At 40.4% G+C, this 22802-nt stretch overlaps 2 protein-coding genes across 21 annotated transcripts in view; one reads left to right on the forward strand and one right to left on the reverse strand.

Annotated features, from left to right (window-relative positions):
• Nucleotides 1-22802, forward strand: part of EXOC1L (exocyst complex component 1 like) — a gene marked incomplete at its 5' end in the record, with an annotated part of 109280 nt that overhangs the window by 17711 nt on the left and 68767 nt on the right. For 5 of the 18 annotated variants that reach the window (XR_014515843.1, XR_014515845.1, XR_014515846.1 and 2 more), the window contains one exon: nt 7198-10310. The exons of 1 other annotated variant lie outside the window; for it this stretch is intronic. Coding sequence is in view for 1 of the 17 variants with exons in the window: in XM_083460204.1 (XP_083316330.1) it covers nt 16973-17130 (158 nt within the window). Of the gene's footprint in view, nt 255-7197; nt 10311-10610; nt 11725-16969; nt 17131-21675; nt 22079-22802 lie in introns of those variants that run through there. 12 more of the 18 variants (XR_014515851.1, XR_014515849.1, XR_014515850.1 and 9 more) reach the window with 12 other exon arrangements.
• NMU (neuromedin U) lies at nt 1383-16970 on the reverse strand. Of its 3 annotated transcripts, XM_083460188.1 has the most exons (10): nt 16672-16970; nt 12800-12858; nt 11957-12004; nt 11732-11791; nt 10323-10352; nt 10159-10209; nt 7177-7251; nt 3591-3644; nt 3043-3082; nt 1383-1831 (listed from the first exon to the last, which is right to left on the reverse strand). In XM_083460188.1, the coding sequence occupies exons 1-9, from the start codon at nt 16853-16855 to the stop codon at nt 3047-3049; spliced, it is 597 nt and encodes a 198-aa protein (XP_083316314.1). In that variant the 5' UTR covers nt 16856-16970; the 3' UTR covers nt 1383-1831; nt 3043-3046. The 3 variants fall into 3 exon arrangements, with proteins under 3 accessions (XP_083316314.1, XP_083316315.1, XP_083316316.1); XM_083460189.1 differs by lacking the exon at nt 10159-10209; XM_083460190.1 differs by lacking the exon at nt 7177-7251.

Genomic DNA, 22802 nt, shown 5'->3' on the forward strand with positions numbered 1-22802 from the left:
CTCAGTGATAAGTTTACACAAAAGAGGTGGTAGGTAGGACAGCCCTAAATTTATCAGTGCGCTCTCGACTATTTATTCCCCATCCATTGATCAAGTTCAGGTTAATGACATTAAGACTGTCATTGGACACAATTGTTTGGTGCTACAAAACAAGGATGCCTGCTCTTTCAACAGCCATCAACATTTTGGCCAATAAATCAGTCAACCCTGGCACTGTAGGCTTAACATTAGAAAGAAGAGAAGAGAAAAAGGAGGTAGGTAGGTGTAGATATAAAAATATATATACATACAAAAAATGTAAAAATGCGTAATTGTTAAAGGTGCGTTCATTCTGCAAACTGGTATCGCCGGCTTTTTTTATATACATGGTGGGCACAATTTGAAGCGAAGATTCTGCTTGATTTTTAATGATATAATCCAGCCATGCTTGGATTAGTTTGTCAGCTGGCAAAACTATTTCCCAATGCCCTGATGTATGGTGGTATATTGTGGTTACTTGGTGGTAGGAGAGATACCCAGAACACATGAACAAAGGCACTTATTTTAACTTCATGTATTCAACAGCTAGGGGACGCAGGTGGCGCTGTGGGTAAAACCTCAGTGCCTAGGACTTGCCGATCACATGGTCGGCGGTTCGAATCCCCGCGGCGGGGTGCGCTCCCGTCGTTCGGTCCCAGCGCCTGCCAACCTAGCAGTTCGAAAGCACCTCTGGGTGCAAGTAGATAAATAGGGACCGCTTACCAGCGGGAAGGTAAACAGCGTTCTGTGTGCTGTGCTGGCTCGCCAGATGCAGCTTGTCACACTGGCCACGTGACCCGGAAGTGTCTGCGGACAGCGCTGGCTCCCGGCCTATAGAGTGAGATGAGCACACAACCCTAGAGTCTGCCAAGACTGGGCAGGGGTACCTTTACCTTTACCTTATTCAACAGCTATGTAATTAACACTAATCTCAGCCCCCAAGCCTAACCCTCAGGTGACTCCTAACACAAAATAAGCTCTGCACAATGACAAAGGGCTTACTTAATATATCTTTAAGGGGCCACAGAGCTCCTGTTTTTGCTACAGTAAACTACGGTAAATCCCTCTGGAAATAATGGATCCAGTTAGCTGAATAACTGGCTATTGTTAGATGTGCTTTCTAAATGTGATTCTAATTCATGGCACCCGTTCTCCTCTTTGAAAGTTTTACCCACTGCTAAATTTCATTGACTATAGTTCCACTGCTCTGTTGCTCCACTAGCAGAAATATCACAGTATGCAAGAAGGGCCCATTTGATTTCATGTTAGATATTAGCATGCTGGTTTATATAACGAAAGCACTTAACCATAATTGCAAACCATAAGACCCAAACCTTGAAAGTATGACATTAAAAACTGGAAAATTCTCATTAAAAACAACTCTCTACAGAGTGTCTTTATTTACAACAAAAGGTGGTGAGAGGGAACACACGTGTAGGAATACTGCTATGGTTGAGGTATTTTGCATGCAACAATCTTAACACCAACAGTATTTTGTTTTCAATTTTATTACACACATAGTTGCAAAGAACATGAGATGAGGAAACAGAATTATTTTAAGATACTTCGGAAAGAAACAACTGCACCTTAGGCTGCAATCCTATGCTGACTTATTTGAGAGTAAGCTCCATTAAACACACTGAAACTTACTTGTTAGTCAACATGCATAGGGTTACACTGCATTTTTTTTTAATTATAAGAAATGTACATAGTGGATGAAGTATCTAAAAAGAAAGAGAGAGCATTTTACATATAAATAATGCCTTTCTTGTCTGCAATCCTGTGATGATTTTAGGTGCGAGGCTAAAGAATCCTGGAAAAGATAAAAATGTTCAATTATATAATGGGTAGTGACTTTAAAAATTGTTACAATCCTGGCAAAGGACATATATAGACTGGCAGTGTCAGGGGATGGAAGTTCCATTTTTGAACTTGTTTAGACTCCTGAAATGTCTTAAGAGATCCCTTGACATCACAGACACATCCCACCCAATAATCATGTCTTGCCCAGAACAGCCCAGGAGAACTATGGCCAGGTGCGTCACTTGTCTCTCTCCCATTGGCTGGTTCTATCTGTGGGTAGAGCATGGGGGTTCCAGCTTTGCAATCAAGTGGAGATGAAGGCAGCAAATCCCTCTTCCCTCCAACACTGTATGACCAATGTCAAACAAGCTGTTGAAGCCAGGTGGATCTGTGAGAACCAAAAGCCCCGAGGATACAGAGACTTCATGGCATTTGATCCACGTGATCTCAGTCCCCAGAATACATTAAATGCATTCAACATTGCACTCAAGTGGGCAGGGGCTGGACTTAAAACAATCTGCTCTGTAATATTTTTTTTAAAAGGGGGCAAGTCACTATTAAATTTAAATTTTGGTAGCCTGATTCTAAGAAGTCATCACAGCAATAATGCAGATATTATTGCTAGCATAATGCTATGCTGGAAACTGTAATATAACATGCTGTTGGATCTTAAGGTGAAAGGTGGACTAATAAAACAAACAAACAAATAACCAAACTGCATACTGACCTGGCCATATGAATTCTGCGTAGGCCGTGTGGGATGTGTAGGGCCAGTTCTATATCTTAACCGGGTATGGCCAAACTTGGCCCTCCAGATGTTTTGGGACCACAACTCCCGCCCTCCCTAGCTAACAGGACCAGTGGTCAGGGATGATGGGAACTGTAGTCCCAAAACACATGGAGGGCCAAGTCTGGCCATGCCTGCGACTTAGCCCATGCTATATATTCTGTTTTTGATGACACAACAATGCTTATTTCAGTGTTTCATTTTTGTTTCATGGCAAAAATTCTTAAACATTTGGTGTATATATTGATTGATTAACCCTTATCTACTTGTTTATTGACACTTTCATTCAGTAGAATAGTATAATTTTCATTTACAACTTTTCCTGGCACTACAACTCTATTGCTTGCTTTTTAAAATGTGGATTTTAGACTATTTTCTGTACAGATAGAATGAATGCTCAAAGTCTGTTCTGAGTGAAAAATTAAGGTTTATACCATTTTAACGAAATGTAGCAGATCTCCTTCCATTGCGTGGCTGGAAAAGAAATAATGTCAGATAAGTAGTGCCTTGTTGAATACTTTAAAAAGAATTTTAACTGAGTAGCCCACTAAAATTGATTTAAAAATTTAAACAATTTTATTTATTAATTTTTATTAGTTTTTATTAAATATTACAAGAAAATAAAAAGAAAAAAGAAATAGAAACAAAAATCAATACATAGCGCTGTAAACACATTTGTCTACGTATTTTCTAACATGTAGACTAGAAAAGAAAAGAGACAAAAGAAAAGAAAAAAAGGAAAGGAAAATACTTTTCATAATCAATAATACCAAATTTATACTTCAAACATTACAATATATAAATCCCAGTTAAAATATTCTAAGAGTTCCACCGCATTCACCACACGTCTCTTAGTTTCTAGTTCACCTAAAGGACAGATGTAAAGGTGAACAAAAATTTAAACAAATTTAAAGTGGATTCTAAAATGCTTGAATTTGTTTGTTTCAAAATCACCAGCATATTACAAACAAAAAATACACACCCGGAAGATAAAGTAGCCCCTACTTTGAATTCCTCCAGGTATTCGAAGTTCTTCCTGAAAAGAGAATAGATTTCAAAACAACACATGAGTCGCAATGTAACAACAATTTATGCTGCAACACAAGTGGTCATAAACAGCATGAAATATTGGGAATTTTCTTATTTAAAAATTAATAAATAATATAATACAAATTTATAATGATTGCATATCTCTAGGATTTGTGCTATGGCTAGTGGCAGGATTGGGTGAAGAGTCCAGCCTACTTTTGGTGACGGTTTAGAAAGAGGAATAAAAATAGGCAAACAAAAGAAGCTGTCAGTTACTTCAACAAATACATAGATTTGTGGAAAACTACACTTTGTTTGTCTGAAATTGGAATGAGAAACAGTGACAAGCTTCTTTCTATTACTGTGACTCGGTATAATAAAAAATATACACAAATCTTCTTAATTATTTAATGAATGAGCAAAAAAGAAATATACACACACAATTTAGCTTTTTCTCAATCTATAAGGAAGAAAATAATTCCAGAAAAAGAGGTATGCAGGAAGACAACCCAAAAAGAGTAGCTATTAATATTAATATTAATATTAATATTAATATTAATATTAATAGCTCTTTGCCTTGCTTAGGGGAGCAGGTAAGACATGTTTGGTGTGCCAGCTCTGGAAGGTAAGATTTTTTGTGCGGGGGCTATTCCAAGGTTTTTGTTTTACTATCTGTAATTCCGGCTTTATGTGCTATTCCCAGAAGACAACCCTTGCATAAGAGGCAAGTGATCTGTATAGCAAAGCACCCACACCAGCACTCTGTTATATTAGGTACAATATTCTCAGAAGTTAGGCAGTGCAGTTAATCAGTATACCTGCAAAAGCTGTAGCAAGGAAACTGAATGACTTTTAAAAAGTTAGGAGCATATGCCAAATAAAATGTGAAATTCAGATATTCAGTGGGTTGAACTGAACTGTGCCATTCCATTTCTGGAAGGGTTTTTGATTCTCTGGTTTCCCAATTAGCTAAGTAGTGCAGACCCCTAGTAGTTTTCATTATGTGAATGGTGCCAAGGACCCCCTGGGTGGGTTACGTAGACCCCTAGGGTCCACGGAGCACCAATTGGCAACCACTGCTCTACATGAAGAAGAAAGAAAGTGATTTTTGCCAACACTCTCTTCCCCTGCAACATTCTGTGCTCCCCCACCCAAAATCTGCTCTTAAGGATTGGTGGGCTCTGCAGAAGCATGTTGAAGGTACGGGGGGCAGCAGGGGGAAAGAGAATTGGCAAAAATTGCATGTTCTATGAGCAGAGGCCCCTGTTAGATTAAAGACTCTTCTACAAATATTGAATTCAACACATAAATTGCAAATATGATTATCTAAAGGGCACAAGCAGGACTCCTTTTCAGTCTTGCAAGTCATTCCTTATAAAATGGCTCGCTCTTTTAATTAATAAAATAATTTCAAATACATCTTGTATGTCTTGCTATTTCCTCAAAGGGCACTGCAGGTATTTTCTATTAAATTGTTAATGCATGCTAGCAGCCTGCCTTGATTCCATTATACAACTTTTTATCAGCTAGACACAGTGTTCTCTTCACAGTTTTAGCATTTGTGCTAAGCAGATTGCTTTCCTCTTTGCCTTCTAGTTAACTGCTTCCAATCAAAATCTGATAACCTCAGGCCGTGATAGTGTTAAGTATGTATTGGCTGTTTGCATCATTTTCCTTTATAACATGGTAAAAGGAGTTCTGAAATATTTATTAGTAGGTCACATACAAAATCATTTGTTCTGATTTCTCCTCTTAAAGGCAAGCGACAAAATAGAATCATCGAATTGTAGAGTTGGATAGTTCTTATTTTAGTTGTTTTTTCAGTACCTCATGGGATTAGAACTGACTGAATTTGAAGCTCTGAAAGGAGAGGAAGAAGGGAGTAGCTACTCATATACATCTGAAGTTTAATTAAATGAGTAGCATCTTAAAAACGGATAGAATGTGGCAATATTCCACCCAGTGTTTTTTATGGTATCACACCTCAGGAAACTAGCTGGCTCTTGAAGATTCAAACTTGGTGACTTGGTGAGGCTGCTATAGCCAGCAACTAGAAGGCACTCTTATTCCAAAAATGCATGCATTACAAAAACAAATTTAAATCTCTCTTTTTTTCCTGGTGATGTGATTCATAGTTTAAATTCTCTTGATTTAAAAGCAGCTATCCTGGCAGCAAGGGACACGGGTGGCGCTGTGGGTTAAACCACAGAGCCTAGGACTTGCCGATCAGAAGGTCAGCGGTTCGAATCCCCGCGACAGGGTGAGCTCCCGTTGCTCGGTCCCTGCTCCTGCCAACCTAGCAGTTCGAAAGCACGTCAAAGTGCAAGTAGATAAATAGGTACCACTCCAGCAGGAAGGTAAACAGCGTTGTCATGCGCTGCTCTGGTTCGCCAGAAGCAGCTTAGTCATGCTGGCCACATGACCCGGAAGCTGTACGTCGGCTCCCTTGGCCAATAAAATGAGATGAGCGCCGCAACCCCAGAATCGGCCACGACTGGACCTAATGGTCAGGGGTCCCTTTACCTTTACTTATCCTGGCAGCTCTGCTTTTAAGAATGAAATAAATTTGGATTTTCAATTACTGGACTTTTCTGTCCAAAGTAATAGAGCTGAGTATCTCAGAAAGGATATTTCACAACTTACTGGCAGATCTATTCTTTAGTTGCTTTTCCAAGTAAAAAAACATATGCTAGATGAAACCAGTGGCCTTGAAAAGAAAAGAATCTACTCTGTCCAATGCCCTATAGCGTGGAATTGATTGTTCCCAGTGGACCCTATGAGACTGTGAGTCATCTAACAAATTTGCATTTTGCTCCAAGGAAATCTACTACCTATTCAAAGCTGTGGCAGAGACATCTAATTAGTGCAAGAAATTAAAATGGATACTGACAAAACTAAAATTTGTACCAAGGTCTGTGCCTCCTACAGGTGGCTATGATAGGCAGAGTGGCCTGAAATCACATATTCAGGCAAGTAAGATGATCACTGTTCTGACTGATCACTGTTAGTTCACTTCTGCTAGCCCTTGTCTCCCCCACTGCCCATGGCTTTAATAAAATACTAGCAGGGATAAATCAAGGTTCAACAGTGCCACTTTTGCTGCTATTACCAGGGTCAAAGATCAGGTCACAGGACAGGCTGAAGAGCACTAATATTGTTCTGTGCAGCCTTGGTACCAGGATATTAAGCCTGATCCTATAAGATGCTGTCCCCACATAGGACTAGCCCTTTGAACGACATTATTACAATCCTTAATTTCAACCAGCATAACACAACCTCAAACCCAACCATTCAAAAGGAAAGATAATACAGTTCTTTAGATGTATAAAATAGTCAGTTATTAGATTTTTCCAGTTTATGTAACTTTCTAAAATGACATATAGCAACATACACGTAACTCTTCTGAAGAGGAAACATGCAGAATAATGCCGTGCTTTAAAGAAAGCACAAAGACTGTATCAGTCAATCTTGAAAGACGGTATAAATGATACAGAATAACAAACAGCATGTTTTAGAAAGAAAAATGGATCATTACATACGTCTGCTTTGTATCTCTTCAGTCTCCTCTCATGCAGTTGTGGAACAAGTTGCAGCAAAGGATGCAGGACAGACGACTGAGAGGATATGAATACAGACACATGAAAGACAATGAAATCCAGGATGTATAAACACAAACAAACAAAACCCTTCACTGCAGCACTGACTCAAAAACAGAGCACACAAAGCAAAAGAGGGAAGATGTTTGATGGGACAATACTTTTAGACATTTCCATAGCTGTTTCTGATGTTGCAATTTCCTGCATAAGCTTCTTTGATGAGGAAATAACTAGCGTCCACAAGTACCATTCCTGTGTTTGTTGCAAGCTTGACATGGGTACGCAAGATGCACTGCTTGCAAAAGCAAATGATAGCTGAGTGTTTGTTGTCAGAGCCTCAGGTAGCGGAATCCATGGACACACACCTTCTTGCCTCCGGAGAAGCAGCTACAATGGATTCTCCATTCTGGCAAGATCTCACAAGAACCCTACAAGATCACACAGGTACCTCCAGAGGCTTCCGTGACTTCTTGTGGGGCTCTCATGAGATCTCACCAGAAGCTCTGTGACCCCAGTAAGCGAGGCTTTGGCAAGGGCAGCAAAGAGGGTGGTGTGCAGTGTGTGCACTTTCCTGTTTCACCTCAGGCAGTGAAATGGGATGAGCTGCCTCTGCTTGTTGCCATGAGCCATCTAACACCACAGACATTAGATAAAGCTCCCTATGGTTTCTTGCTAGGTGAACAATCTCAGGATAATGCCAAGTTCCTAGATATCCAGACAGGAAAAGTTTGCAAACCCAGGAAGAACTCATAAAACCAAGCAGCATCCAACTGAACAGATCTTGTAGTGCAAGAACATTTGGCTCTGCAAAGGAACTTTCCCACCCTCTTCTCTCACCTGCATGTACACATACTCCCTAAATATGTTCTGCATGTAACCACAAGGCTTTGGGGAGGGCACAGGGAGCACATAGGGAGAAGAGAGGAGAGGGGAATTTATATTATGCATGCAGAAATCATTGCACTAGCATATCTGTTTAATAGCATTTCATACATAATTCTTCGTCTTGGTCACAAAGAAGAACTTGCCTTATTAATCAAGGAGTAGTGTCCCTTTATCCTACACAGAACCCCACAATCTATATGCCCCCTTCCAGAAGCCCTCCACAATACAAGGTACAATATTTAAAAGAAAAGCTGAAGCTTCAGTGAGGCCAAAATACTTAAATGGCAACTCAATTTCAATATGCTAAGTTAGTCTGAAGGCACACAGCCAAGGTAGATGTTGATGGAATTGTTGTTGTTTTTATTTTGATTATGCATTTTGCGGTTTTCTATTTTGATTCTATTCTGTGAACTGCCCTGAGACCTGCATGTATAGGGAGCCATATAAATTCAATAAATAATCATTATAATAATACTGCTAAAAAGCAGCAGTTGCTGGCCACAGTTGAAATAATTCTGGACTTCCTTACCTCCTGCTCTTCTTCATTCCTTACAGTGCATTCCTAAACAAGTCTGTAAGCCACACTGAGTTAAATGGGACACTCCCAGGTAAAGGTGTATAGGATTTCAACCTCAGTCTAGGTACATTCTGCTCTACTGCTTTCCTCACTTCCCCCAGGAAACCTCAAGCCTAAATTTTTGTTGCCCTACAAACCTGAATCCCAAATCAGAATAAGCCGCTCCGCAAGTGCTCCCAATATACATGCAGCATCTGTTAGTGGTCAGGGCATAACTGAACAGCACTGCACATAATGTTTCTCAAAAATATTACATTTATATTCTTGTTTAAAAAATGCAAAACATTTCATGCAGCAGATATATAACCATTATTCGCTAAATATATTAATTGCATAATGGTCTAGACTCTATTCTGCACCCATGAGGTTCAAAGCTAAAGATAAAATACATCTTCTTATTCTGTGATTTCGTAATGAGTTAGGTGTGGTTCTAATATAATTACTTTTATCAAAAGATTTGTGTGGGGTTATTTACTCAAATACTGTGAGAAATCAAAAGCCCAGCTTATTTAATGTATGTTTTAAAATGTATGCGAATTTCCATTGGTGTATAAACTTGGTGATAAGCTTAAGATAATAAAATGTACAACTTCTATGGGACTGCAACATTGAATTATTAAGACACAAAGTAGCTGCCAAGATATAAACCCCAAAGAAATTGCAAATTCGTGACAGCTTTGTCACTTTTTGCTACAAAATATTTCTATATTTATAACATTTTAGTAATATGCTGGAACAAAAAATCCATTCTATTGTCTATTGGTATGAAGGAATCAGACAACAGTGGCAATAAACATAGAACACTGATTATGTTACAAAATGAACAGTAAGTAAGCAGATACGAACTTTAATGTAAAACACAGGACAGATTGTGTGTGTATGTGACTGGTGTTTTGGTGGAACTTTAAAAGAAAGACCTTATGTAAAATTTTACTCCATTATGTTTGCATATAGGATATTTCTTGTTTGTTTGTTTATGATAAAACCCCCAAAAAGAAATATTATAAACTGTTCTTTCTGAAGAAAAATTTATTTTAGAATTCACACTATCTTTTTTTGTAGCTGGAATCCTTAATAAAGGAACTAGTATTAGCTTTATTGCGTTTTAGAATAAAAACATTAATTTGTATTAGAAGACTATTTAGCTTTAACTCGGCTTTAACTTTAAAATGTTTGGATTATGATTACCTCAGATATGTCTTTAGTCAGTTCCATATATGTCTGTCACTCGGCATTCATTTCTTTCCTTTTTTTAATTATACAAGTTTTACTAAATTTAGAACCTCTGGCATTCACATTTAGCTTTCATATGTTGTAACTAGGCTATAAGCAAGATTGGTTCTTGGTTTTAAAAACTTTTTACAGATTAGGAATTCAATATCAGGCGGAATCAACTGAAGCCCCAATGATAATGATAATATCATGTTGTCTTTACCCACAGGGGAATGGGCAGTTCAACTTACCAGAATGTCTGAGTTGCCTGTGTCATGGGTCTTAGAATAATGGAATAAGAACTGTTCAAAGAAATTAAAAGTGGATTTTACTTTGAAACAGATTAATAATGTAATGATTTTTGAGACAGTTAACACACAATAAAAGAAACATTTTTTAAAAACAAGGAGCTTACTCTTTTGGTGTTGTCCTTTTCATCTGACTCCTGTGGAAATAATTGGCAAAGACTTTCAACAACCAAGGAGTGGACTTTTGGGGAAAACAAAATAGCATGGTACAGTACTTATCATTTTTGGTATCTTAGGAATTGTTGATTGGGTCTGCAATCCTAGGCACTTTTATTTGAGATTAGTCAGCTCCATTAAATTTACTTCTGGGATTTGCTTCTGAGTTAACATGCATAGGATTGCACCATTAACTGTTTAAGATTTTAAGTATTTTATATTCATTTTTTTCTCCACAGTAGCTATACTCCACAGAAACCATACGGAATCAATATTTTTCCCCAGAACTGTCATCTGGCTGTTCACTGCAATTGGTTCAGAAGTCTGAGTCTACATGGAATGCAACAACTGCTTTACAGAGACAGGCAATGGCATTAGATAATTCTGCAAGATAATTTGAGCCGTGAAACCACTATCAAGAACGAATAATTACTGAAACACAATACTCCACCTAATACATTGCCAATATTTATGTGCATTTCATACTCTCCTTATTGGTTTTGGTTTCAGTTTCTTACAGAATGCAATAGTTGCGGGGAATGGCACACTTTCTCAGAAAGTTCTACCATTATAATAACAAAAACTACAATGTGAAGTAGAATTATATCATGAAAGTATTCCAAGGATAATTGTAGAATACATCTTACCTCAGGGTAATATTTTGTCCTGGGGAGAACGAGCTATACAGGGCACTAAAGACTTGTCCCTAGAAATCTTATCTTATCCAGCTAACACCCTCTGGATTCTGATATCTCTCTCTTGATACGGTCCACACACACTAGCTTTCTTTGTAGCTGCCCTATATAGCCCACTAGCACCAGAAACCTTGTTTATAGAACGTGGTAACTGAGATAAAATTCTAAATTGCACACCAAGGGCACCAGCATCTCAAAAAACGTTGAAAGAGAGGGGAGACACAAGATTAGTCTATGAGTCATATGAAGGTAAAGTGGCCCATCTTTCCACTAAGGGTTTGTTCTGTTTTTAAGCAACCAAGGAATTATTGAGCTGAAAGTACACACAAATTCCCAACTGCAAAATGTTAACAGTATTGATTAGTAATAGCGGACTCCAAACCGCCAGCTGGCACACATTCTGTTCTATTAGACTTTCTAGAGAAACAGCAACACATAGCTTTGCATCTGTACTACTTCTCAGACATCAAAGAGCAGTTTTGCTACCGTGTAAGTAAACCTAGTTTTCTGCAAAGAGCCCTGAAGCACTTACTGCCATGGAGAGCCACAAAGCTGAGAATTGTATCAGTATTTATTATACACTGAACTGCACAACTGCAATGCCCTACACTGTACAAAATATGCTGGCAGCCATGTTTTGGAAATAAAATGTTAAGTGAATTTACCTGAGCTTTGTGTAGAAGTTCCAGAATCATATAGCAAAGTTCTTCCAATGTATTAGAGGACTAAAGGGGGAGGAGAGAGAAGAAGAATCTGAGGGACGTGATAAATGAAGCAATAGCACCTACTTTGACAAATTTAGCATATTTGTATTATTATATTAATTATTATTATTATTATTATTATTATTATTATTATTATTATTATTATTATTATTATACTGGACTGACCTGAGATGGAGTATCCCTGACCAGGTAAGTAGAGCACACATCATCTATCTGTAAATATAGACAAGAGAGCAAACATAGCATAGGATTGAAAAAGAAGCAAAATAGTAAAATAAGAGGTTGAGTTTTATGTGAGGTCCCATCATTTTTAATAGTAAGTTGACAGAGAACGAAAGCTTACCACCACCACCACCCCTCCAAAAGCCAGACAACTGGACACCTCTTCCTAAAGAGGAGTTTGCACCCAACGTTGTGACAAGCCTTCACGAAACAGCAACTCAGAGCTCACTCAAGCATTTTAGCATAAGATTAGGAGCATTTGGCAACACCAAGTCCTGTGTAATACACATGAGAAGTCCGTCCTTGAGAGACACTAGCCAGATCTTATCTGACAGATCAGAGAACAGAACTTTTGACGCTAATATTAAGACCCATCTTAAGTGCAACACCAACAACAAAATCTAACCAGAGTAAAGGTTTAAACCTGACAAGAGCTAAGAGCCTAATTCCTGAAAGCATGAACATTAGTTGTTCTGTTCTTGTTAAACCTTGTCAGGATACAAGCTCTTTTACTGGCAATATTCAGCCACAGCTGTTCTAAAGCGTCACTTGTGCTCCTTCAATCTGCACCGTGGAAGTGTGTTGCGCACACTATCTCACATTGCCGACAGCCCCTTACCATGCCATTCTTGTATTGGAAAGCAGATTGCTCCTTTCAAATAAAGATAACATATATTGTTCTTAAGGAACTATAGCAGGTGTGCTAATAATAATAATGATAACGATAAATGCCTTTTCTAAAATAAAAAAAACTAAACAAACAGTACAGAAGATATTTCACTGTACCTCATTTGATAACTGCAAATCTGGTTCTCCTTGTAGAACATGGGGTGCCATCGGTGCACCTGGAAATTAGAATTAATTGCCTGTTCATAATATTATTTATAATACGGGTTCATTGGGGTGTTAAGGGAGGGGTAGTACCCCTGGTGGGGGACACATCATGCTCCTTCTGGGGTAGTTTGTCTACCTTTGGCCCCCCAACCTGCATTCAGCTCTCACCTGTGGCTCCTAGAAGCTGTCAGCATGCAACAACGGCCACACCCCAGGAACAACTTTGAGTGGCCATCTAAACCAGGTGAGGGCAAGCCAATGGGTCTCTAACCCTTGGTAAGTTAGGGATTTCCCCTGCATGTGAAGACAAGTTCCAGTGGATTGAGTGAATGAGACCAATGGTGGAATATTATTCCTCTATGGTACCGGAGCGGCAAGGATCCTAATTGCTAAAAACGGGGGGGGGGGGGATTGTGCCAACAAAAGTGGAATGGCGAGACAAACTCTTAGAGTATATTGAACTGGCTAGATTAACAGAGACAATTAGAGATCATACTAGACAAGAATTTCAAAAAGCATGGGGAAAATGCAAAGAATACTTCACAAAACAGTGCCCTAAAATTCATACCTGGACTTGTTTCGATTAATGTCTGCAGGAGACTTTGTGGATATTTAAGCTATAATTAGAAAAATCTTAATAATTATTAATAAAGGAAACAGCTTATAAGAAGTAAATAAGGATGCCAGAAACAGGATAAAGGAAGTCTTTTATTTGGTTGTTTGTATTGTTGTAAATTATGCTTGTTGTTTGTTATGTTTGTGTCTGATGGGGGTGGATTTCTGTGTTGGTGGTTGGGGGGTTTGTGTTATGTTGTAAATAAAGTTTCCAAAAAGAAAAAAGAAAAAGAGAGAGACCAATGGTGGGTCCAACATTCCAGAAGATGGTTTCTGCACATGCTGTACAGGGGCAGGTGAGGCTTGTCAACCTGGGAAGGAAGCCCATTTAGGAGAAGGAAAACTCTGATCCTAAACCTCTGCTGCCTTGCTGGATGTCTTCAGTAGAAGAAGAGGCTAAGGACTAAACCCTACACAAATCCAGAGTGGAGTCCCTAAGGATGGTGACTTGTAACACCTCCTTCCAGCAACTCCTGGTGCCAAACATATTGTTCTGCTTTCCTTTGGACCACATCAGTGAGGCTGATAAGGGGGTCTTGTGTGGGCAGCCCAGGACCTCCATGCACACTGCCCAGGCTTGTGCCCTGGAGAGGTCGCTTCAGAGCTGCTAACAAGAGCAAAAGCAATGTGGTTTGACTTCACCCCTGGAGGCACACTCTATTGCTAACATCAATATGGAGTTCTCTAGCTTTTATGTGTGAGCATTTGAGTGAAAACTAATGAATGTCACAAACAAGAGAATGATGTTACGATTCAACACTTAATAGCACCACAAACAATTAGGCACTGAATATAAAGTTCTGTAGTGTATCAATTGGTCTGGTTTTTGTTTATTTGTAGCCAATGGCCATTTCAATGTAACTCACAAAACCAAGACAATTTGCAAGTAAGTTAAACATGTACATTTTCAGAAATAAATATTTCAAGCTATGGAAAGAACAAAAATGAAAGATATTAATGATGTATCTCAGATACAAGGAGGGCTTCACACAGAAAAGTGTTGTTGTTGTTGTTGTTTTTAAAAAAAGCAAGGAAGTTTTCTGAAACTGTAAAAGTATTATTTAAAGTTGTCACTAATTCTATTTACTATTTAGCACCCTGTTAAATTCCACATAAAATGACAGGGAGACTTTGTATTGAACAAGGGGTTTTTCTTTTTGTTCAGTTAAAAAAAATGGAACGTTAAGCTTGGTCAGAAAAAAAAAATACTTCCTTATGCAAATTGGTTAGAAATGAATAAGCTCCTATACAAAACTCCTGTTGGAACAAGACATTGTCCCAACAAAGGCATGTTCCATACCTCCATTTTCTGAGACGATGTAAAAACAGGTGGGCACCCCCACAATTAAATGTTTGTCCACAAGGAAAGCTTTTTAGTGAAAATTTCAGAGCATATGAAAATTGTAATTGTTGCCTTCAGTGGCCTGCACTTTTATTGCTATTACAGAAATATATCTACTACCAATTCATGTGGCAAGCGATCTTCACTGGCAGATAATAAGAACTGGAGGGGGCAGAATCATATTTAATATTTGGAAAGAGATTGTCTATTCTGACTTTTTAGCTGCTTTCAGTCTTTGCAGTGTGTAATGTGAAAACAAAGGACAGAAATAAAACATTCCTTTACATTTTTATTTGCCCACAATTATACTATGCATAGCAGTGTGTAAATTACTATTAGATTACTATGTTTTTCTTCTTTGCCATATTTATGAAGATTTCAAAATTATAAGTAAGGTGACTATGGAAATACACAGCAAGTAATGAAGGTTATTCTGTTCTGCATTTCACGCTTTTATTTTACAGATGCAAACTACACCTGTGTATTACATTCAAGTCAAGGGAATAAAATAAATAGCTTTCTTCAGGATTAACTTCTTGTTCATTTCCCCATACCTTTTCTTTTTCTTTTGGTAAATCTAATGAACTAGAATAGAAGAAACGATTGCTAACTATACTCTGCACAAATTCCTCTGAACTTTGAAGTTGAAATTAAACTGACAGCTACTTTATTATTAAGATGTTCATTCAGGGTCGTTTATATCACCCTTTAACATGCCCATCCTACATGCAATCAGGATGATTAAAGAGTAGACATTTTCCATCCATGCTTAACAAGGGAGGGGAGAGTCTAAACCACAGAATGGATTGTGAATAGAAAAGAAGGACACTTGTGTTTTTTTTATCCTACTTTTCCTACAAAATTTATCTCCCACATTAGTTTAAAATCCAGCAAAGTCCGGATGCTCAGGCAGGCACTGAACAGAAAAATGCTACACATATCATGTACTGTGATCTTAACTAATCTACAGTAGACGCAGGTGACTTTCAGTTATGTGCCGCAGAATTTACTCTGAAAGTGGGAACAACGACCTGTACTAAAATGCTATTGCTGGTTTACTTCTACTACAGGACAGGATTTTAAAATCGGCTCTACATCATTTTTATAATAAATTGACTGCGGAAATCTGACCTACCACCTTATGGGACAATTCCATATAACACGCCTTGGAGTCTCGTATAAGCCAAAATGCAATACATTACAAACATACCTACATACCATTACAAGAAATGATAAAACTGTTGTGGTGGGTAGGATGGTATTAGGCTGTCTGAGAGGACATCAGCTTTTGAGTTTCACATAATTCGTCATCAGGCACAAAGGCAAGACATTTTCGGGCACGGCATACATAGAGCAAACTGGACCATAATCCTCCATTCTTCTCCCTGACCAAAGATCTGCAGCTGTCTGCTAGCATCTCAATGGACCAGGGAAGAGCTGCTACCTGTTGGTGTCCGCCTTCCTAGCCTGCCCCAACGAAATGCAGAGTCCAGAAAAGAAGCCCGGGTCGCTTTGCTTCTTTGCAAAGGGCTGAAAAGCTTTGCCTTCCTTAACAGCGCGGGATTTCTAAAGCTGCAAACCGTCGTGTTCGTGCACGGTGGCCCTTTAAAAACAAGAGGTTTGTCTCTCTTTTTATGGATCTTTGTTTTGGAGGTAACTAGCTCGAAATATGTTCACAGTGTAATTACAAGAACTTACCTGGCTGAAATTGCATTCATTGACGACTTTAGTAATAAAGGTAAATGCATTTAATATCAATATTAAACCCAGTAAGAGCTGAATCTGTCATCCTACAGGGAAGTTGAACCAACATAAAGAAATGCTGTGCTGATAATGCAAAGACATTGCTCTGAAACGGAGCCCTTACCTTTGCACGCGCTCGCCCCAAAGGCGAGGAGGAAGAGGAGCAAAGCCCAGGCAGTTCCCGGGCCAGACCGCAGCTTCCTGGGGTTGGAGCTGCGGCAGGTGCTGCTGCTGCTGCTGCTACCGCCGTCGGCCGCAGGCGGCGCAGGCTGCTCTTGCCGCCGCCAGCAGGCGCTTCCCCTTTGCATGGCTTCCTTCCCTGCTTTTGGCGCGCGCGGCGTTCTTCCCCTCGAGTTGGCGCGCGCGCGCTTTTCCCGCCGCTCTGCTCCCAGTCAGAGGAGCCCGGGCTTTTAAATCTCCCGGACATGAGGAAGCCAGGCAGGCAGGCAGGCAGGCGGCAGCATCAGCCTGACTCACGGCGACCACGTCACCCCGCCCTCCTCAGCCTCTCCTTCCCGCCCTTTCCGCGCGAGACTCCGAGGAGTTGGGATCATCTGCCGCGCGCGGGAGGCGTCGGCGGGGAGTAAGTGACTTCCAGCACGTGGCAAGAGGTGGCTCGTGAGGGGCGTTGGAAAGCCCGGGGGAGGGCGGAGGTTCTCACCCCCAGGGCGTGGGAGCCACTTCGACCTCAGACGCCTCAGGGAGCAGAGGGGAGTCCACGACTATTACAAGGAATAGTAGTAATTTGTTCGTTGTTTAGTCGTGTCTGACTCTTCGTGACCCCCTGGACCAGAGCATGCGAGGCACTCCTGTCTTCCACTGCCTCCCGCAGTTTGGTCAAACTCATGCTGGTAGCTTCGAGAACACTGTCCAACCATCTCGTCCTCTGTTGTCCCCTTCTCCTTGTGCCCTCCATCTTTCCCAACATCAGGGTCTTTTCCAGGGAGTCTTCTCTTCTCATGAGGTGGCCAAAGTATTGGAGTCTCAGCTTCAGGATCTGTCCTTCCAGTGAGCACTCAGGGCTGATTTCCTTAAGAATCGAGAGGTTTGATCTTCTTGTAGTCCATGGGACTCTCAAGAGTCTCCTCCAGCATCATAATTCAAAAGCATCAATTCTTCGGCAATCAGCCTTCTTTATGGTCCAGCTCTCACTTCCATACATCACTACTGGGAAAACCATAGCTTTAACTATACGGACCTTTGTTGGCAAGGTGATGTCCATGCTTTTAAAGATGCTGTCTAGCACCTCTCCCAAGGAGCAGGCGTTAATTTTGTGACTGCTGTCACCATCTGCAGTGATCATGGAGCCCAAGAAAGTAAAATCTCTCACTGCCTCCATTTCTTCCCCTTCTATTTGCCAGGAGGTGATGGGACCAGGCAAATAAGACAACAGGCATATAAAAATACTACAGTGGTACCTCGAGTTACATACGCTTCAGGTTACAGACTCCACTAACCCAGAAATAGTACCTCAAGTTAAGAACTTTGCTTCAGGAGGAGAACAGAAATCGTGCTCCGGCGGCACGGCGGCAGCAGGAGGCCCCATTAGCTAAAGTGGTGCTTCAGGTTAAGAACAGTTTCAGGTTAAGAACAGACCTCCACAACGAATTAAGTACTTAACCCAAGGTACCACTGTAATAGTTTATTCATATGCAGCCTGTCTGGCTGGGTTGCCCCAGCCAATCTAGGCGGCTTCCAGCAAATGGAAACATCACAGTAAGACATCCAACATTAAAAAAATTCCCTATATAGGGCTGCCTTCAGGTCATAGAATAGTAGAGTTGGAAAGGGACCCCAAGGGTCATCTATGTACTTTTAAAACGTGGTTTTCTTTGACTACTGAACCAGAGACTCCCCAAGCCTGAAATGCTGAAGACCATCTCCCACACCAGCAGCACCAAGACTAAAATGCCAAAGTTCCTTGCACCTGGATCCCCCAAAGCTGCAGCTCCACAACCTGGTTCCTTTGCAGGGCCAGAATACTTGTCTCCAACAGCCCTGCAAACCACTGATTTAGGGCATGAGTGCCGGCAGCATGAGCTTGCAGAGTGCTTGAGTGCTAAGCTCTAGGTCAGAGGGCTGCCTTCTTAAGTCTTTGTATTCCTCATCAGGGAGACAAAACCTAAGAGGTGACGTCAAGTTCAGAGAGCACAAAAAGACTCAGTTGAGGCTGACCTGGTTGGAACAAATTGTTTGTTTCCTGGGCTCTGTCCAGGGTCCTGAAGACCCATTTCCTTGTTTTCAGAAGATCTAATCTTGAACAAACCCTGCCTGTTTCCTGGCTGCCCTCTCCTGCCTCACACCACTTGCCCGACTTGCACTCTCCACGGTCTCTGGTTTACCATAATAGGATATGTGCCAAATACTGCTATAATAGACGAAGATCAGCTGTCAACATAATGCCACCTTGACAAAGATTTTGCAACATCACAGCAACATCATAAGGCTTTCAACAATATTAATGTTTACCTGCTAGTCTAACGTATGGTGAAAAGTTAACTAGTTTCTCAGCTGAAGTCCCCTATGAATATGATGAGGATATACACATTTTCTTTTACATCCACCCGTATGTTAATTAATACCCTTTTCATACATTTACATATTTTTATACAAAACTGAATAAACAGATTTAATAGTCTTTTTTCTTGACCTTGATCACTTTCCATATAACAGTGAAATGTCTTAATGCATTAGGAATCATTATAGAATAACTGAAACGAAAAGCACTTTAATAACCCACAGGAAGAAAAAGTGGATCACGAGAAAATTAGAGGAGACTTATTAAAATGCTATGCAGCAAACACATAATTCACTAGGGCTGTTTTGTTCAGGCATATGTATCACAATTCATCATTACTTGTTTACTCAACTCTCGAGGCAATTTACCAACAAAGATAAAAGTAAAACCATGTGTAAAGTTTATTTTGCTACACTTACCTATGTGTGAAAGTCATAGCATGGGCAGGAGTCAATGTAAATATCATGCTCTGGCCTGACACTTGCTGAACAAATTGCCCCATGTGTTCATCCTACTGAAACCAGCATTGGAATCACACCAGCATTTGCACCTTTCTTCTCGGCACACATCTAATACTTCTTCCCAGTAAATGTTTCTAAAGGTCTTCTCTGCAGTTGTCTTTCTTGTTGCAGTTTAGCTTCTTCCTTTTCTTTTTAGCCAACTCAGAATATCTCTGGTCAATTCTTAGATCCAGTTTCAATCAGGAACTGCCAGACTCATACCCTTAAGAACTCAGTGTGCTGTGGTCACCTGCAGATCTAGCAGGAACAAAAGACATCCACCTTTGGATGCCAGCGTGGTGTAGTGGTTAAGAACGGTGGACTCGTCATCTGGTGAACCAGGTTCACTTCCCTGCTCCTCCACATGCAACTACTGGGTAACCTTGGGCTAGTCACACTTCTCTGAAGTCTCTCAGCCTCACTCACCTCACAGAGTGTTTGTTGTGGGGGAGGAAGGGAAAGGAGAACGTTAGCCGCTTTGAGACTCCTTAAGGGGAGTGAAGCTGCTTTGAGACTCCTTAAGGGGATCAAGTCCAAACTACTACTACTACTACTACTACTCTTCTTCTTCTTCTTCTTCTTCTTCTTCTTCTTCTTCTTCTTCTTCCAGATCAGACTCCTGCCCAACTCACTTTGTCCTATATAGCCTGACTGGCAGCAGCTCTTTGGGAGCACCACCAAAGTTCCTTCACATCGTTTGCTACCTGATACTTTTAACAAGCTATGCCAGGGATTGAACTTGGTAGGGAGCTTCTACATGTGCTTTTCTGCTGAGCTGTCTTGCCTCCCAGTAATTTGCAGATCATAGTTCTTGGTTCTAAGTGCTGTGCTGTACCAGGACTTAATAGAGGAAGTCTTAATGGTTTTTATTTTAAAAACGAAAAAGGGGTTTCCTGCTCTACTGCTTGTCTCTACCCAAGCTGACCCCATGTCCCCCACCCGCACTTCCATATGCCTCCATTTTGCTTTTTAAAAACAGAAATACCTTCTCCCCTCTACTCTCTCCCACTACCTCTGAATACCATATTGTCTTACAGTGAACGTAACAAAAAGACTTTATCATCTGAACAACAACAAAAAGAGACATTGCACATGCTTGGCAGGGGGTTGGACTCGATGGCCCTTGTGGTATCTTCCAACTATGATTCTATGATTCTTGTAATTCATGAAAATATTTAATTATTTAATTATTATTTTTAAAATGGAAATATTGAAGCATTCAGAAATGGGCAGCCTGAACAATCAGCCACAGACCATGAGCCTTTTCCACCCTATTTATATCATGGAATGCTACATTTCCTCTTCCTGCAATGCTCTTTATTAATTCAATTTACAGGCAGATTGTGGAACAAAATGATTTATTTGCTTTGTAAAGTGACAATAATAGCAAATGATGTTGCATATTTAAATTTAGTGGGAGATACAATAATAAATTGGGATTCTCAACAAGGATAAACCTACACTCAGCTCTGCAGTTCCTCTGGGGTCACAGTATTGGAAAGAGGGGAACTCATAACAAATTCTCATTTTATCCTTCTGAAAGGCACTGATGGGGGAGCCAAGTCACTTCATTATACCTGAACAACTATTGCCCAGCCAAACCTGGGTATCCTTTGAATTTTGCCATCCTAAACTCAATGCAATGACTTTAGGTTTGGTCTCATTCCATTGCACAGCCCACAAACACAAGCATCAGTTACGTTCCTGTCACTGAGATTTTAATCCACGAGGTACCATGCCCTCAGAACGCTAAATCTGTAGAGGTCTACCATGTTTCAGCATGCACTTATTAGAACTATGAGAATGTACTCTCAGCTTCACAATTAACCAAATTAACTTTTTGAAAAAGCATACAAGGGCAGCTACAAACCTTTTACACTGCCCTCTAATAAAAGCGCAATGTAGCCACTGATACTTTCCCAAGCCTGTTACTCTATAGCATGACCTTTTTATGTGCCTGTCTCAAGCTAACAACTGTCCCCCAAAGTTACTACCCTAGAAATACCTTAATTAGCGCACCTGTCCACACGCACCCATGTTGGTTAGTGTGGTGTAGTGGTTAAGAGCGGTGGACTCATAATCTGGTGAACCGGGTTCGCTTCCTCGCTCCTCCACATGCAGCTGCTGGGTGACCTTGGGCCAGTCACACTTCTCTGAAGTCTCTCAGCCCCACTCACTTCACAGAGTGTTTGTTGTGGGGGAGGAAGGGAAAGGAGAATGTTAGCCACTTTGAGACTCCTTTGGGTAGTGATAAAGCGGGATATCAAATCCAAACTCTTCTTCTTCTTCTTCTTTGTGGCTTTTCACTGCCTGCCACCAGCCAGGAGTTCTTCAGCAGGGGGCTGGTGAGAGCCTGGAAGGGGACACCTCTGCACAGCCCACCTCTGCCCCAGCCCAATGCAAAGAGGTTTTGGATTGTTCTACCAGACACATGCCCTACACCAAATTATGTACATAAATAAACCCTGGCCTTCCTTGCAGAAAAAGCTGTGTTGTTAAAGATGTCCTAAAAGGTATAAAGAACCAACACATGCTGTTATTATGATAAAGAACAATGCATGTGCTGTTTTCTAGATAGACAAATAAGGAATAAGGCTTTATAAAGCCTGAATTAGTTTGTTTCACGTATGTGAAGGTTGAAAACCACACAGAGGTTTCAAGAATGACAAGAGCAGGTGGCTAATCATGTTTTTCTGCCCTTTGCAAAATGCTTTGCAATAATTTTCAGAATTCTAGTAACCACAAACTGTCATAGGCAGTGGGCAGATGCGTCCTGGTCTTAGTTTTGCTTTATAACAAATACAGCCTGTGGCAGAATTTCATTGACAGAGCAGACACAACTCATTACTTCAAGGGTTCAGGCTTCGGCATGGTTCTTGAGGAAGTGCACACCTTGAAATGTCATGACCTTTTCTAGCAGAGGGGGGAAATGGCACTAAAAGGGGGGCACAATGATGGGGGCATAAGGGGGGAATGAGAACAGGAGAGAGTACTCAAAAAGTTTTTGAAAGATTGCATATTTTCAGCACATCATTATGCTTTTATGTGGGTGCTACTGAATATGTCAAGGAAAAAATGCTCTACAAATTGTTGGGCCAGGGGAAAACCACTTAGCACTTCATTTTTAACAAAATGTTGCTAAGAATTTGGATAGTATTCACTGCAGCATGTTAAAAAGATGGGGGGGGGTCTGTCTGCAGTCATAAAAAATCTGATTGACTATAATGGGGGTCAGGA

Source organism: Podarcis liolepis, assembly GCF_965112155.1.
Source record: "Podarcis liolepis genome assembly, chromosome: 9".
NCBI lineage: Eukaryota > Metazoa > Chordata > Lepidosauria > Squamata > Lacertidae > Podarcis > Podarcis liolepis.

Coding starts and splice junctions, on each gene's coding strand:
- NMU (XM_083460188.1), bottom strand. CDS start 16,855: ATGCAAAGGGGAAGCGCCTGCTGGCGGCGGCAAGAGCAGCCTGCGCCG. Junction 12,005..12,799: donor ATTTGCAGTTATCAAATGAG/GTACAGTGAAAT, acceptor CTATATTTACAG/ATAGATGATGTGTGCTCTAC. Junction 7,252..10,158: donor CAGGCAACTCAGACATTCTG/GTAAGTTGAACT, acceptor ATATCCTCTCAG/TCGTCTGTCCTGCATCCTTT.